This window comes from Poecilia latipinna, unplaced genomic scaffold, assembly GCF_001443285.1.
Source record: "Poecilia latipinna isolate Pla-1442-1.1 unplaced genomic scaffold, P_latipinna-1.0 Scaffold127, whole genome shotgun sequence".
NCBI lineage: Eukaryota > Metazoa > Chordata > Actinopteri > Cyprinodontiformes > Poeciliidae > Poecilia > Poecilia latipinna.
The window spans coordinates 220,970-235,479 of NW_015112743.1; the positions used below are offsets into that span (position 1 = coordinate 220,970).

General features: G+C 39.6%; 1 protein-coding gene across 1 annotated transcript; it reads right to left on the reverse strand.

Annotated features, from left to right (window-relative positions):
• Positions 1–8,858: 8,858 nt before the first annotated feature.
• sox17 (SRY-box transcription factor 17) lies at positions 8,859–11,510 on the reverse strand. The gene is made up of 2 exons (XM_015028525.1): positions 10,968–11,510; positions 8,859–10,080 (listed from the first exon to the last, which is right to left on the reverse strand). Exons 1-2 carry the CDS (start codon positions 11,281–11,283, stop codon positions 9,188–9,190), a joined length of 1,209 nt encoding a protein of 402 aa, XP_014884011.1. The 5' UTR covers positions 11,284–11,510; the 3' UTR covers positions 8,859–9,187.
• Between the last annotated feature and the right edge of the window lie 3,000 nt (positions 11,511–14,510).

A 14,510-nucleotide genomic window follows, 5' to 3' on the forward strand; every position in this document is an offset into this window, starting at 1 on the left:
TACAATAATAAAGGATAATTGAGTTTTTTTTTTGCAGTATTAATATATTGGTGCTAAAAAAGATGATTTTTCAGAAAATTATGACATAATCTGTCAAAACTCAAAGTTAAAATAGAGTTTTTCAACGTTTGCTGTTTAGGTCAATATGCCATCTATTCACACTTTTAATTGATTTATTCATAGCGTCAACAAAATCAAAGAAAAATAAATAGTTTTGCATAATGTTGTGAAATAATTATGCATTCATTTTAAACTTGTACATTTGCAGAAAGGGTAAGGGTATATGTCATCCTGTGCAAAGCTGACCCCTGGTGGCCGTAACTGTCATCACAACTAAAACGCTCCACTTATTTTTTTTTAAGCAACTTCCCATTATGATAAAAAGTTATAAGCAGTCAGTTTCCATTAAGATTTTTTTTTTTTTTTTAAACAATCCGACTTCTTTGGAGTAGTGCCAGTGTCTGATGAAGCAGACGGGTCTCAGGACAGAGCAGGAGGAGGAAATCGCTGTCTGTTTTTGGAGAACCAGAGGTGAGCGGTTTGTTATTTTAGTAAAAATGTGTTTGATATTTGTTTGAAGTCCATAATCCAGGGTCATGGGTGGAAATACTCTTCCTGTGTAAGAAGCCAAGAGCGTTTCTGAAACACCAAAGAGCTTCTTGACATTGTTGTGCTGCAATTAAAAATAAAATAAAAGTTAAAAAAAATCATGTATCCACAAATAAGGGATCAAGCTTTTAAATTTTTTAAACAGCCTTATTGTGCGATGTACTAAATTTAACCATATGACACTAAATTACAAACAAGTACTTCTCAAGTATTTCTCTAAGTGGATTATTGTGTCTTTAAAAATACAGTGGTTTTCATCACTGGATAAACTTGAATGTAAGAATTTTGATTTAATAATCCAAATTTTCTTCTAATTATTTTTTGCATCCGATTTTGAAAGCTAGATATTACTGATTGTGTAAAATATTAGTGTTTCAATGAACATGGCTTCATATCTACTTTTTAAGCTTCAGACAATCAGACGTTTGGATGGTGTTGAAGTTTAGTCTCGATAATAAAAATGACTGAACCCCTTGAATAGCAGAGAAACACGTCGCATCAGCAAAAACAAACGTGTCAGCTGCTCAACAAACGCATGCACACAAAGACAAAGTCATTCATACAGAAATACAATGAGACAACAAAAGCTGTTGACCCAGGTCATGACACGCTGCCCTCTCCCTGCTTTATTTAGACCATATATTTATGTATTTTTATTTTTTAGGAAGTCCTACCGGTGATTCCCAAAATGGGGCGAGTGGCGTGAATTTCACAGAGCATGACTTCCTCTCGGATAGAGGATGTTCCCAGCCAATCTTTCATGGATGCAGCAAACAGGAGTCATCGGAACGAGGAAGTGGAGACAGGTGCTCTCTGGAAGACCGCGATTGACAGAAAGAGAAAAACAACAGACAATGGTGTACATTTATCTTTGGCTTAGCTGCAGCTGAGCTTTTTTTTTTTTTTATTTCCAAGATTTTTTGCAAATCAGCATATCTTTCCCCTAATAGCCTATTTTGGTATCCCAAACGCTTTCAATTCGGCAGTGTGCTGTTATTGTTCATTAATAATAACAGTGTCTGCTACCGTTGTTAGCACATACATGCTAACAGTATTTCATGTTAGCATGTAGATACAGTCAAGTTAGCCGTTTATTAACACAAAAATCATTTTAATAACTTTCCTAGTAATGTATTGGTTGAATAAATTGTTTTATATTTGTTGAGATTAATTACTATATGTAATGATTAATATACATTTAGCCATTCATTAAATACATAGAATCAGATACTACTTTTGCCTTACATTTAGTAGCTTCAATTTTCCCAAAATATTTAACTTTATCTTCATTTAGGTATTTCACCAGCTTCAAAAACTTTCAACTTTTATCATTCATACTTATCCACACAGTTGAACATTTGTTAGGTAAATTCACACTAGATTCTAGGTTGCTATAGCTAACTTTATCATAGCAGTATTTCATCAATAGCTCGCTAGCTAGTCCGCAAACTTTTAATCATACATGTTTTAACACTATATTAGGTTAAGTTAGCACGATAATTGTATTACTTTTGTATATTTTTAGAACCTTTTCTTTTCTCTTAGACTATTTATACATACGTTTTATCTTATGGTCAAAAGTTAAAAGTTTATGTTTTAATTTTCTATTTTTACCTAAGCAAACTCTGACCTTTGTAAATTTGGTACTTTTAGATATTTTGAAATTCAGCCACAGTGCTGCTGTAAAATGTTAGCTATCATTTTGCTATTTTAGTTTCCTACTTTAAGACACTTTTTAAGTTTTTTTTTACTTTAAGGCACATTTAAGTTTTTAATTTCTGGATTTAACATTGGTTAACATCGTTTATCCTTAGTTTTTCAGTTTTCTGTAAGTACCTCATACTACCCTACAATTTTAGCTAGTAGTTTAACAAATTGACAAGCTAAATCAGCAATCTGTTCATTGTTTATTTCAACAGTCTATCAATTAGTCAGCTACAGGATTGAAGTCACTTTTCCCACATCATTTTAGTAATCTTTTAACATTTTGTGAACACTTTTGTTTTATTGTTAAACTGAGTTTTCTATAGTAATAGTATAATGTCTTGTTTCAGCTCAAATCTGTTCAAATTTTATAAGTTACTGTTACTTTCCCTTGACTGTTTTTTAGTTTATGTTACTCACAAATATTGCAGTTAGTCATATGATTTTTTTCTGCTCAGTATTGCTCACCTTCCTTCCTTGGTTCATAGGAAAGGAGGTCTAAAGGTAACTGGAAGTCTTGGAAGAAGACATTAGGACCTAAAGAGGGCAAACTTTGGTTGTAGTCTGCCAACACATTTTTGCCTTCCAAAGAAAAACAGTAAAGAGGAAGCTGACTGCTGATGTAGTCATCTTATACTCACTACCCGCTTGGGTGTGAGCTAAAAATTGTCCAGAGTGCCACCAGGGGATTCAAACAAAAGAACAGAGAGTGCTGAGCTGATCAGGAGCGGTCCGGAGTTGATTCAGCTCCGTGTGTCAATTCCTGACTGAAACAAATGTACTAGTCGGCTTGAACAATGTACTCCAGCGCCAAACCAACACCTTGTATTCTGCTTTGGTGCTCAAAACTTCCTTTTCATCTTAGGGTGCAAATTTTTGCCCTACTTTAGCACACTTTTATTTTACGTCTCCAAAAGCATATTTTTACGTATTTTTTCCCCTTTAAATGACTATCGTGCAGTTTTATATAGATGCAGTCTCTTATGATTGCATTGGTGTCTTAAGGTATTTTAGCTTTAGGGTAAAAATTTCTCGAAATCTAAATTGCAGGTGTGGTAGGCATAGAGAGAAAATTCTCTACGATAATGTTAAAAATTGCTTACAGCTGTTACACCCTATGATAATTCTCAATGTCAGCTTTTGCAATAAAAATAGTCATTTGTGAAAATTCTGTGTGAATTTTGACACATGCGTGCCACGTGCAAAATAAGAAAGAAAAAGACACGCGAAGTTACCTGCTCGGTTTATCAATTCACTCGTAAAGTAATTAGAACTTCAACATAACAAAAGCAGGAATGCAAGCATTAAAAAACAAAACAAAACAATCCGTATCAGTGAATCTATATTTAGTAGGGGCACAACTGGACGCTGGTGAGCCGGGCAGAGACCATAAAGGCGATCAGGCCGGAGGGGAACAGCATTTGCCGGGGATTATGAGCAACCAGCCCTCGCTTAAGACCCGGGACACACCCTCTCCTGCAGCTGTCTTGCATGCTGTATTTGCGATCTGCTATCAATGACTTAATCAGTTTGGGTCCCTGCTACCTCTACTCATCTGCTGCTCTCTATGAAACCTGGCCTGGGAATTATCAGTGAAAAAGCAAACAAGTCTGCAATTTTAAGTAAAATTTATTTGCATGTGCATTTGATTTTTGCAGGTTTGCGAGTCCTGACATGACGCAAAATGTCTCTTAGGTTTGGCGTCTGATTCATGTATGCGAAAGCAAGTGTTTATATAACCAGAAAATACCAGGTTTTTCTAATTAAATGTTTGTAAATGTGTGAAGAGAAATGCATTTATAGACCTAAGCTATCTAATAAGTAAAAGTACTGCTATTTCTAATATTGTACGACTTGAAAGAGTGTAATTAAATTTTTTGCTTAGTCATTCTTTTAAGCCACTATTTCCGAATGATGACAGAAACCAATTACAGATAAGTGCTTGCACATCAATTTATTGCTTCTTTCTTATGTTTATCTAACACCAGATGATGCTATCATCAAGTGTTGATTCTATCATGATAAAATTATACGTAACTCTTCCCTCTGGTTGTGTTTGTGCCTCAGTTGGTCAGATGCAGCTGATCCTGCTGGTGTTGTCGGGTTAAATTGCAGGCCAACCTCCTTGTGGGTTGATGCATTTATGTTTGCTGGTGAGTGTTTGTGAAAGGCAGCTACCTGAGATGAGATTAGAGCAGCGCAATGATTAAGAGCTGCTATGTTAATGTAGACGCCCGTGCCTCTGTAATCTCCCCAGTGCACACTGCTGGCAGCGAGGCCCCAGGACACGCAAACACAGGGACACACACACACACACACACACACACACACACACACACACACACACATATGCAGAGCAGAGTCAAAAACAAACATGGGGAGGAAGTAGGAACACCTTTAAAGCCCTGATTTCCTCTGAGATGTGCTCCGTTTGGAGCAGCTAAACTTCTGTTTTTTTTTTAATTATTATCATTATTTGGGAGCATTAAGGAGTTACTTAATGCACAACTGCCTTACAATAAGTAAAAAAGAAGCATGCATATGCTTGCAACCTCTTTTTCTCTGATACCCCAAAAGAAAATGCATTGCAAAATTAGGGTCCACTTAATTTGGGTCTGTGCGACTTAATTTAATCGTAATCGCAGCTGTTCTTTAAAGGCTTTGGAAGTTTGTTAGGGAATATATATTAGTGAATATTAGTGAAAAACAAAAACAAAAAACAAACATCATGAAAGCCAAGGAATGCAGCAGACAGGTCAGAGAGAAAGCTGGGGATGTTCAAAGCAGGATTTGGATGTAACCTATAAACATGGATGCACCCTGAACACACCAAGTGAAACATGGTGGTGGAATCATCATGCTGCGGGGAGATTTTCTTCAGCAGAGAGAGGGAGGTTGGTTAGAGTTGATGGGATGAAACACAGAGGACTTCAAGAGGAAAAGCTGTTAGAGTCTGAACATAAAACCGGGGCCAGGTTCACCTTCCACCAGGACAGCAACCCTAAACATGCAGCATCACCTGCAACAAACAGGTTTACATTTTACCCTGAAAAATTAAATTTGGCTAGAGCCTCAAAAAGAACGGATTTTATAAATACATACGCATTCAATAAATTATGATGTTATTGAAAAGACTAAGCGGAACGCATTAAGCAATGGATTAGACAAAGATTCATATTTTATCACTTTCATTTTGAATTTTTTTTAATCATGATAAACTTCTGCTAATAGCCAATGAAATGAGCTTCTCATTTAAAAGAAGAATATTGCATCAAACCAATAAAAAAAACAGAAAAGTGAAGCTGATGAATATTATATTTAATACTCGCTTAAAAGTTGCTATTTCCAAAAGGCCATTTTAATCTGACAAACGGGACTCATCGGGATTTTTATTCTAACTTATGAAATATGACTCTCTGACATACTGTCAGTCAGTCAGTCAGACTGCCACATGTGGAAGAACTGTCATTGTTTTTATTGCCTTTATAATTATAGACATTTCTTATTTTGGTTTTGTATTAGCCGCAGTGGAGTCGCCAAAGAGCCACATGTAACGATGGAGCCACAGACCCCTAGTTTAGATCAAAACATATTCAAGTACTGGAGTGGCCCAGTCAAAGTCCAGATCTAAATCCAGCTGATAATCTGTGGCGAAACTTGACAACTGATGATCAAAGATGCTCTCTAACTTAATCTCTATCCCACGTCTCTGACATGTTTTTAAAAAGTATCGGCTCAGTGGAGCTGATTACAAACGGCCACGATTCTTTTCAGACTTTACATTTTTAAAACGTTGGAAATTTTTCATCTCAGTTCCCAATTGTTAATTTACTTTGTCTTTGCTTGTCGAATACAGTCACATTTAATAAATTAGAATGTGCGTTCTGATGAGGTTCATTTGTTGAACGAATCCATAAAATACCAGTGCAATACATTAAGTTTTATGGCTGTTAAAAATGGAAAAAGTGAAGAAATTGAATGAACGCCCTGGAAAAATTTAAAGGGTAAAAAATATTATAATAAAAAAATAATAGTAAAAATAAAATTATATTAAAATTATACAATTTAAAATAATATGACAACAAAATTATAAGTATAAAATAAAATAAATACATAAAAATGATAAAAATGATTATAACATTGTTATTTTTTTTAATAATAATCAATCTGAACAGTCAGTTTTTCCCCGTTCCCTTCCAGGTCAGTTTGCCCAGATCAGTTTAGTGTTACGGGGAAAATATCACGACTAAAGGTGGGGGGTCTGTCCGTGGCAGGTGACCCCCCCACACCCACTCTGCTTAAAGCCTCGGGGGATTGAGGCCTGAGCCCGTCGTTATGCGCCCATTAGCTGTAACAACAGGGAGAATGAACCTGCCACTCAGCTGCAGACTGAATTTAAACACATTCACACCAATTACAGAAGATTCTCCTGCACTGCCTGGGGGAGAAGAAGCCCGTTTAGGGAAGTCAAGTCACGTCAGGACGTCTTCTACAAATTTACTCAGGAATTTATGTTGAATTTCCAGCTAATTCGGCAGATAAACGACCGTCTGCTGATTTATTCCAACTAAAGACACATATTTAAATGTATTATGGGAAGAATTGACACTGGTTAACCCAAGAGAACACTGTAAAACCCTCAGCATGAACAAAGCACATTAACATATACACCTCTGGAACATGTTTCCTCTGAAGTGCTAAAAATGGCTCTCCAGGTCAGGGTGATTGACCCCTGTGAGAAGAAGCTCTTCCTTTTGAAATAGGGGGAAAATCTCTATTTACAAAGTGGGCGCTCTTGTTGGATTATAAATACACTGACTCATCCCTCAAGGTTCGGTCTGACCACGTAAAGATTTTTGCCTGATAACTTTGATTGATGTCAAAGCACCGTGCTGGCTTTAGCGGGTAAATATATCGTAGCCGTTCAGGAATACCCACGGAAATAAATCCTGATGTCACCGCTGCGTTAATAAGCACAACTGTGGAATAGATGAGGTCAACTTTATCTCCGCGAAGGTGTAGTCCACTTCGGCGGATTTTTAATGACCCCTCGAGCATTAATCAGAAGAGACTAAATCATTTACAGACAGGACATCCGGAGCATAAACCGCGCTCCTGTGCTGAGAAAACAAGGCGCCGTGTGTAACGCGGACGATGGGATTACCTCCACTCCGTCTGGGCCAGGAAGTCGGGTCGCAGGAACTCCGTCCGCTGCCCGGCTTCCAGGTGAGTAACTGGAGCTTCAGACGGATGTGGAAAAGTAAAATAAAACAGCTCTGGTTTCAGAAGGAACTGTAAAAGGAGAGCAAGGGTGATGCATTTGCACCGGGTCTGGGTCGGTACAATATTCAGGCCCAGTTTCACAATCTGAGGCAAAAATATCCCTATAAAATCATCACAGTAAAAATATCAAGAATTTTAGCAAACATGGACATCGTGATCTTGTGTCTTTTATTTTAAAAGAATAATAGAATATTCCTGCTGAAATGATACATTTTAAGGATTTTTAAAAGATATTATAATGTCATGCAATATTTGCTGACTACCTGTTTTTTATGCATGGAAATATTTCTACACTGTGTTGTTTTAGATGAGAAATAAGGTCAACTAAACATCAACCGAACTTTGTAGCTCCTTAATGGAGACTAAAGTTTTTACAGGATATGTTCACAAAAGCACCAGTTGTACACATAAAAAGGTGTCTTAATATATTAAACCCATCCATCCATCCATCCATCCATCCATCCATCCATCCATCCATCCATCCATCCCAATCAGACAGAATCTGTCTGACAGCCTTTTTACTAATTAAAACCAGTAAATTTTGTAGACATGACTCCCTGCCACAGTTTTACCTTCCACCAAACTTTCTAATAAAAAGTACTAAGATTGTATAACACTAATAAAAAAGGATTTTTAACGTTGAAATGTCAGCCTGTGATCGGCTTGTGACTCCTCTGAGGTGTTAAGGAAGTCCAGGTTGCTTTTTTTTGGGGGGGGTCTAGTGTTTCCTCATCTTCCTCTTGGTTTTCATAGATTCTCTAATGGGTTTGGGTCAGGTGAGTTTGCTGGCCTTTCAAGCACATGCCAGGTGTTGGTACTTCTGGCAGGGCTGGTGCCAACTCTTGGTGTAAAATAAAATCTTTGAAATGATATATGTTTTCTGCCACACTTTTTTCTTCCTTTCACTTTCCATCTGCAGTCCCTCAACTCAAATAAGTTTCACATTTTTCTTTCTTTTTTTTTCTGGAAGTTAAAATCATTTTCTTAAAGGAGCCTCCTCCACATTTGTGCTGCGTCTATGAAGGGAAAAGTATTGTGGCCGTCTTTTAGCCAGCTGTCTGGCAGTTTGCAGCAACAGGTGGGGGAAGGGAACTCAGCGAAAACTGAATTTATTAGCAGTTTTCAAACTTTTAAAATCTCAGTATACTTTAATACCAGTAAGCAGTCCATGTTCAATTCTCGGCTTTTATTTTTTTAAAATTAAAACTTATTGAGTAAACATTTTTTTATTTTTATGTTCTTACTCTACTTCAAGAAAGATTCATAAAAGGTCAAAGATTTCACATAATTTTGAATAATAGATACAAACGCTAAATATTTTTGCAGTCATTTATTTCCTAAAAGTGCAAAAGTATAAAAAAAAAACTCGGTATATACATACATTTGAGACTGTACAATATTTATAATCTAAATATCCCTGCAAGAGAAGAAAAGAGAAGTTAAAACCAGTGTTAAGATTAAAATATTTCAGGTCTTTTCTAACAGTTTTCGGGCAGATACAGTACAAAATCTCAGGAGCTTCATTGTGCCAGGAGTGGAAAATAAAAATAAAAGTATTTCTGTTTAAAATTAGCTTCAAAGATCGTGGAGGTTAGGAGCTGTTGTAGCTGCAGTAATAGACGGCCGTGCTGGCGTCCGACAGCACGGATGAAATGAGGCTCTCGGGTCCCTGCATGCCGCCCTCGTGCGGCCCGTAAGGGAGGCCCGACATGTCCGTGCGGGCCGATGAGGACGAGCTCAGGTACTGCTCAAACTCGCTGCGGTCCACCTCGCCCAGAAGCTCTGAGTGGTGCATCTGCTCCATGCTGTCCGCCGAGTGAGAGTGGGAATCAGGGGGAGGGGAGAGCTGCCCTGCCCCGCCGGGGTGCCGCTTGGGGTGGCCGGGGCTGCAGTGCTGGGTGTAGTACATGGCCAAAGGGTTGGGGCAACTCATGTAGGACGGAGGGGGCTGCTCAGGAGCCGAGCCCGGGTGGCGGTGCATGATGCCGGGGTTGCTGTGGTGGCTGGAGAGCGGTTCGTGAGGTTGAAAGTCTGCCACCTGAGAGTGGTAAGGGTACGCCGGCATCATGTGGCAGTCCTCCTGTGAATGTGGAGGGAAGAACATGGAGTCTGACTCTACGGCGTCCAGAGGAGAGGTGTCAGGAGTGGGAAGGCTGTAAGGTTCGTAAGAGGGTCCCCCGAGCACCTGAGCGTCCCGATAGTGGCTGAGCGGCTGCTGGGGAACCTGGAAGCCGTGCTCGTGGTAGCCCAGACCCAGGCTGTCCATGCATACCCTGCCGTCCCCGGGCATGGACGGGGCCTGGTGCTCGGGAACACCGTGGACCAGAAATCCCGAGTCCAGCCTCTTGATCCGCTTCACCTGCTTACGCCGCCGGGGCCGGTACTTGTAGTTGGGGTGGTCCTGCATGTGCTGGACCCGCAGCCGCTCGGCCTCCTCCACGAAGGGTTGCTTTTCTGTGACGGGAAGGGCTTTCCAGGATTTCCCTGCAGGTCAAGAGGAGCGGATCAGTGATACGTCAGCAGATACTGTACATGGCTCTGGTGATGCACATAAAAATAGCCTGTTGCCATTTTAGGGGAATAGGGACAGGAATTTGAGGTTATACCTGTGGCTTAACTGGCGTAGAGAGTTTAAAAACAGGACGGCAAATCAAATATTTACAGGACACCTTATCCTCAACGTCTTATATTTGTACTAAAATTGAGTAATAATGATTTAGGATAGGAGAGTACATGTTTACAAGAAGGTGCAGCATATATTATTTTCTCATGCTTAAAACATTTTTGTGTTTACCAGACCCGTATTAATAGCTGTGTATGTCTACGCTACTAAATGGAAATATCAGTGTGCAAAAACAAAATACTTAGGATCATAAATGCAGTAGGAAATCATATAGTTTTTTTTGTATTGCACTAGAATACATGTATTGAAGAGTGTTGTATTCATGTAATGTATTCATAAATCTAAAATAATTAATTTCCTTTTATATATTTGGATCTTGTGGCACAGAAAAGTGTTGATTATAAATAAATATCTCTCATTCTCAGCTCCAACAACAGCAACATAAAAACAGTAAACTCTGTTTCTGTTACTTGATGTTGTTGTTTCCCCACCACAAGGTCATAAGTGACCCCCAACTTAGTCCACCCATGAAAACGTTTTTTGAAGCACCCCTGTAAATATTAGACGACGGAATGAGAGCAGCGATTAAAAGTAGTCTAGTAATGACTAAATGAGCTAACTGATACAATGTGATAAAAATAAAAATATGAAATTTTCAGTAGAAATGATTAAAAAATAACAAATTCTAAAAGCTAAATGCTGTGTCAGCAGCAGAAACCTAAATAAATAAACATTTAAATGCACTTACCTAACATTTTGCTGAGCTCCGCGTTGTGCAGGTCCGGGTTCTGCTGCGCCAACCTTTTGCGCTCATCCTTCGCCCAGACCATGAACGCGTTCATGGGCCGCCGGATCCGCGGCTCGCTCTTGCCGCGTCCCTGACCGCCGGAGCCGCCGGAGCCGCCGCCTCCTGGCGCGCACGGCTCGTTTTTCACCTTGCTGTCCCCGAGAGGACTGAGCGGGTCGGCCCACTGGCAGTGTCCCATTCCAGGCATCATGACTGACATCGCGCACCTTGCCTGGGTCTGATCGTCGCTGGCGTAACCCGCATCGGGACTACTCATTTCTGTCCAAACTGGTTCTGGAAGGTGTTTGGAGAGGCGTCCGGACTGCGCGCAGGAACCACACCACAGCAACAAGAGAGAGAGAAAAAAAAAAAAACACGGGAAAAAATATGAGAGAAAAATAAAGATTTTGACTCTCTTGCGTTAAAGTTGGAAAGGAAAAAGAGAAAGTCACAAACAGATGCAGCAATAAGTGAAAAGGTAGACAGAAGTCAGCAGTGAATGTGAACAGTGGTGCGCTATAAACTCACAGGCAGCCAATCACCGGGCGGAGGGAGTGCCCACTACTACAAAGGTGTAAAAAAAAAAGTTCACGTCACACCCGCCTCAGACCCTGTTTTGGAGCGGCTATAATCACTGGGGGTTCTGGCTACCAGATTTCAAATGTATATTCATCAGAGCAATAAGACTCATTTAAGAATTTAACACAAATTTATCAACTTTTGCGCCAAAATGAGGACAACCTCTCAAGTGTTCACAAGTCAGTGTGCCCGCCCCCAGCCCCAGCCCCAGCCCCCAGCGGCACTTTTCCAGGCTAAATACGCAAAAAGATTTAATCACCAGTTTGTGTATTGGCCTGTTAACTACATTAGAGCCTTGAATCAATGAACTCAGCCTGAGGAATAAGGAGGCGTTGTAGCTTGATTAACCTAGAGACAACCTGAAATCACAGAAGTCACATTGACATTTGTAGAAGTTGTATGATAAGAACGTTTAGAATATAAGACTTTGAGAGAATGTAGACACGCTCTGTTATTGTTTACACAACCGTGCAGAAAAGTGCTGACTTGTCAGACATCCACCAGACAGTCCTTGATCACCTTCACAAGGGGATCACAAAGGTCACTGATGAAAAATTGGTGGAAGGAAAAACTGTTGTATGAAAGTTGTAATGTTGCACCATATAAGTACAACCGATTTTCTGTTCTAGTTTTCTCAAAGGGAAAAAAATATATATATATATGTTTTACAAAATGCAAACTATAATTACTTGGAGGCATGAATTTGACTTTTTAACTAAACTGCAGAATTAGTTAATTTTTCTGTTATTCATATTTATTGAAATGTATTTAAGAAATATATACATAAATGATAAAAAAAATATCTTGTTTTGCAGTCATATTAAAAACAAATATGAAATAGTAATTGGATTAAGTAAATATTAATTAAAAATATGAAAAAAGGTAAAGCAAGGAAAAAAAGTACTATGAGAAACAGCACAGTTTCTGTGTGCCTTTTGTGATGTCACCAGATTTGTGCAATAAGGCTTGATTTTAGGAAGGCAGACTCTATTTTGAATAAATAAGGATATAAAACAACATCTAAAGAAATATAAAAATGAACCATGATATGCCAAGCTATCTCTACAGTGAGGCTGATGGATTTCACAAAACAGTCCGATTAGTAACTTTAATCAAGTAGCACAATTTGACTAAGCAATAAAAACTTGCAATATCACGTTTATCAACTCATAATATTGTTTCTTAATTTAAAGTGGATCTCTGCATGACTCGTCGTTTGAGGTTCCAGTTTCCCTACAATAAACTTTACAACTCACACGGTTGAATTGACAAGAGCAGATAAAGCTTAAATAAACAACGTTGAATCCTTTCTCAGTTGAAACTTGAAGCTTCTCTAATACCTTCATCTTCTTATTTTTGAGTCGATTATTGGTGGATTTTCTGCTGCCATGGTCTGCAGGCCCAGACCATCACACCTCTATCACCATGTCTGACTGTTCATGTGATGTTCTTGGTGCAGATCCAGTAGATCGGTCACTTCTGTGGAGCCACTGTTCGATTTCCCAGTCATCTCAGTGACTTTTCTTCTACTTTTCTCCAGTTTCTTTCTTTTTGAGGCCCTCTAACCTAGTTTGTGTTGATAGGCAGGTTCTATGTAAGCAGCATCTCGAATCCTCAGGTTTTGGTTTGGTTAGATAAATTGAACTCAACTTAATTCATGCGTACAGAATTTTTATTCTTACTCTGATGATCTTTGTTCAACATTAAAATTAGTTTAGCCCGATTAATGTTGCAAACAAAGTCAACAAAGTATGATACTCTGGACATCATGCACTTGAGTGATACAATTGGATTTAATGGGTTAGTATGAAATACCTTCAAGCAAATCTGACTAAAAATATGCTAATGTAAAGTATTAATTCATATATTATTTTAAATTATTTTAAAGAAAAATAATCAGATGATTTTATACATGTTTGCTTGGATTTCTGTCTTAAACAGTGCTACTTCTACTTAAGGTTATTTTGGAGAATCTCCTATCAAGTCATGACTATTTATTGTTTCCTATTACTTCCCCTGTGTTTGTTCTCAATCCTTCTCAAAGTTTAGAAAAAAATGAACGTTACCCTTCTGTTTTAAACTCCAAGACGACTTGAGCCACAAGTCGAAAATGAACTCTTTTAACTCCTGTTGCACATTCTGATGCCTGTGTTAGCTTAGAGCACTTTCCCCACACACTAAGATAACACCAGGAACTCAGAGCAACCTGCTGCACCTGGAACGTCTAGACTTGGAGCTATTTCAGCTGCAGAGAGTGAAGCGCCTGTTTGCAGGCAGAAATCCAAACAGCACCCGCAGGCGGCCGAGCTCCTTATCAGGGGCTGCAGACCCCGGCCTGTCAGCTTCATCTTTTCTCGGACCATTCCCATCTTGTTGTGGTCTGCAGTCGTGTCAAAAGGGGCTGACAGAAATATGAGAGATGCTTATGCAACCTCTGCATGCCCCCCAGCAGACAACAGCATGGGACTCTGGAGCGTTCCCTCCAGGGGTTAGTGGGAGGGTGTTTTTAACCAACCGAGGTCCCGATAGGCGTTGCATGGGACAGGATCTTGACCATAATGCTGTCATCATCTATTTTATCACTCGTGACCCGATACGGTTCCCCCCCCCCCTCCGCCCATTTGAGAGAAGAGAAAGAGGGACCCCTTTGTGTGTGTCTCTGCGTGTGTTGACATGGGCGTGGGCATGAGTGTGCCCCGGCCGCCTTTTGCTCCGTGTGGGAGTGAAAAATCCTGGCGTTTGATGGGAGAAGTCATAAAGTCTGGAGTCGAAGCCACACTTCCTCTGCAAGGTGAGGTTGAGAGTCAACCCAAAGGAGGGGAGGAGTTGGTGAGAAGGGGGGCGAGCTGGGACGGAGTGGGGGGGGGAGGGAGGAGGTGACACGCCTCACATCCCCGCTCCTCTTCTCTCCAATCTCCCCCCCCC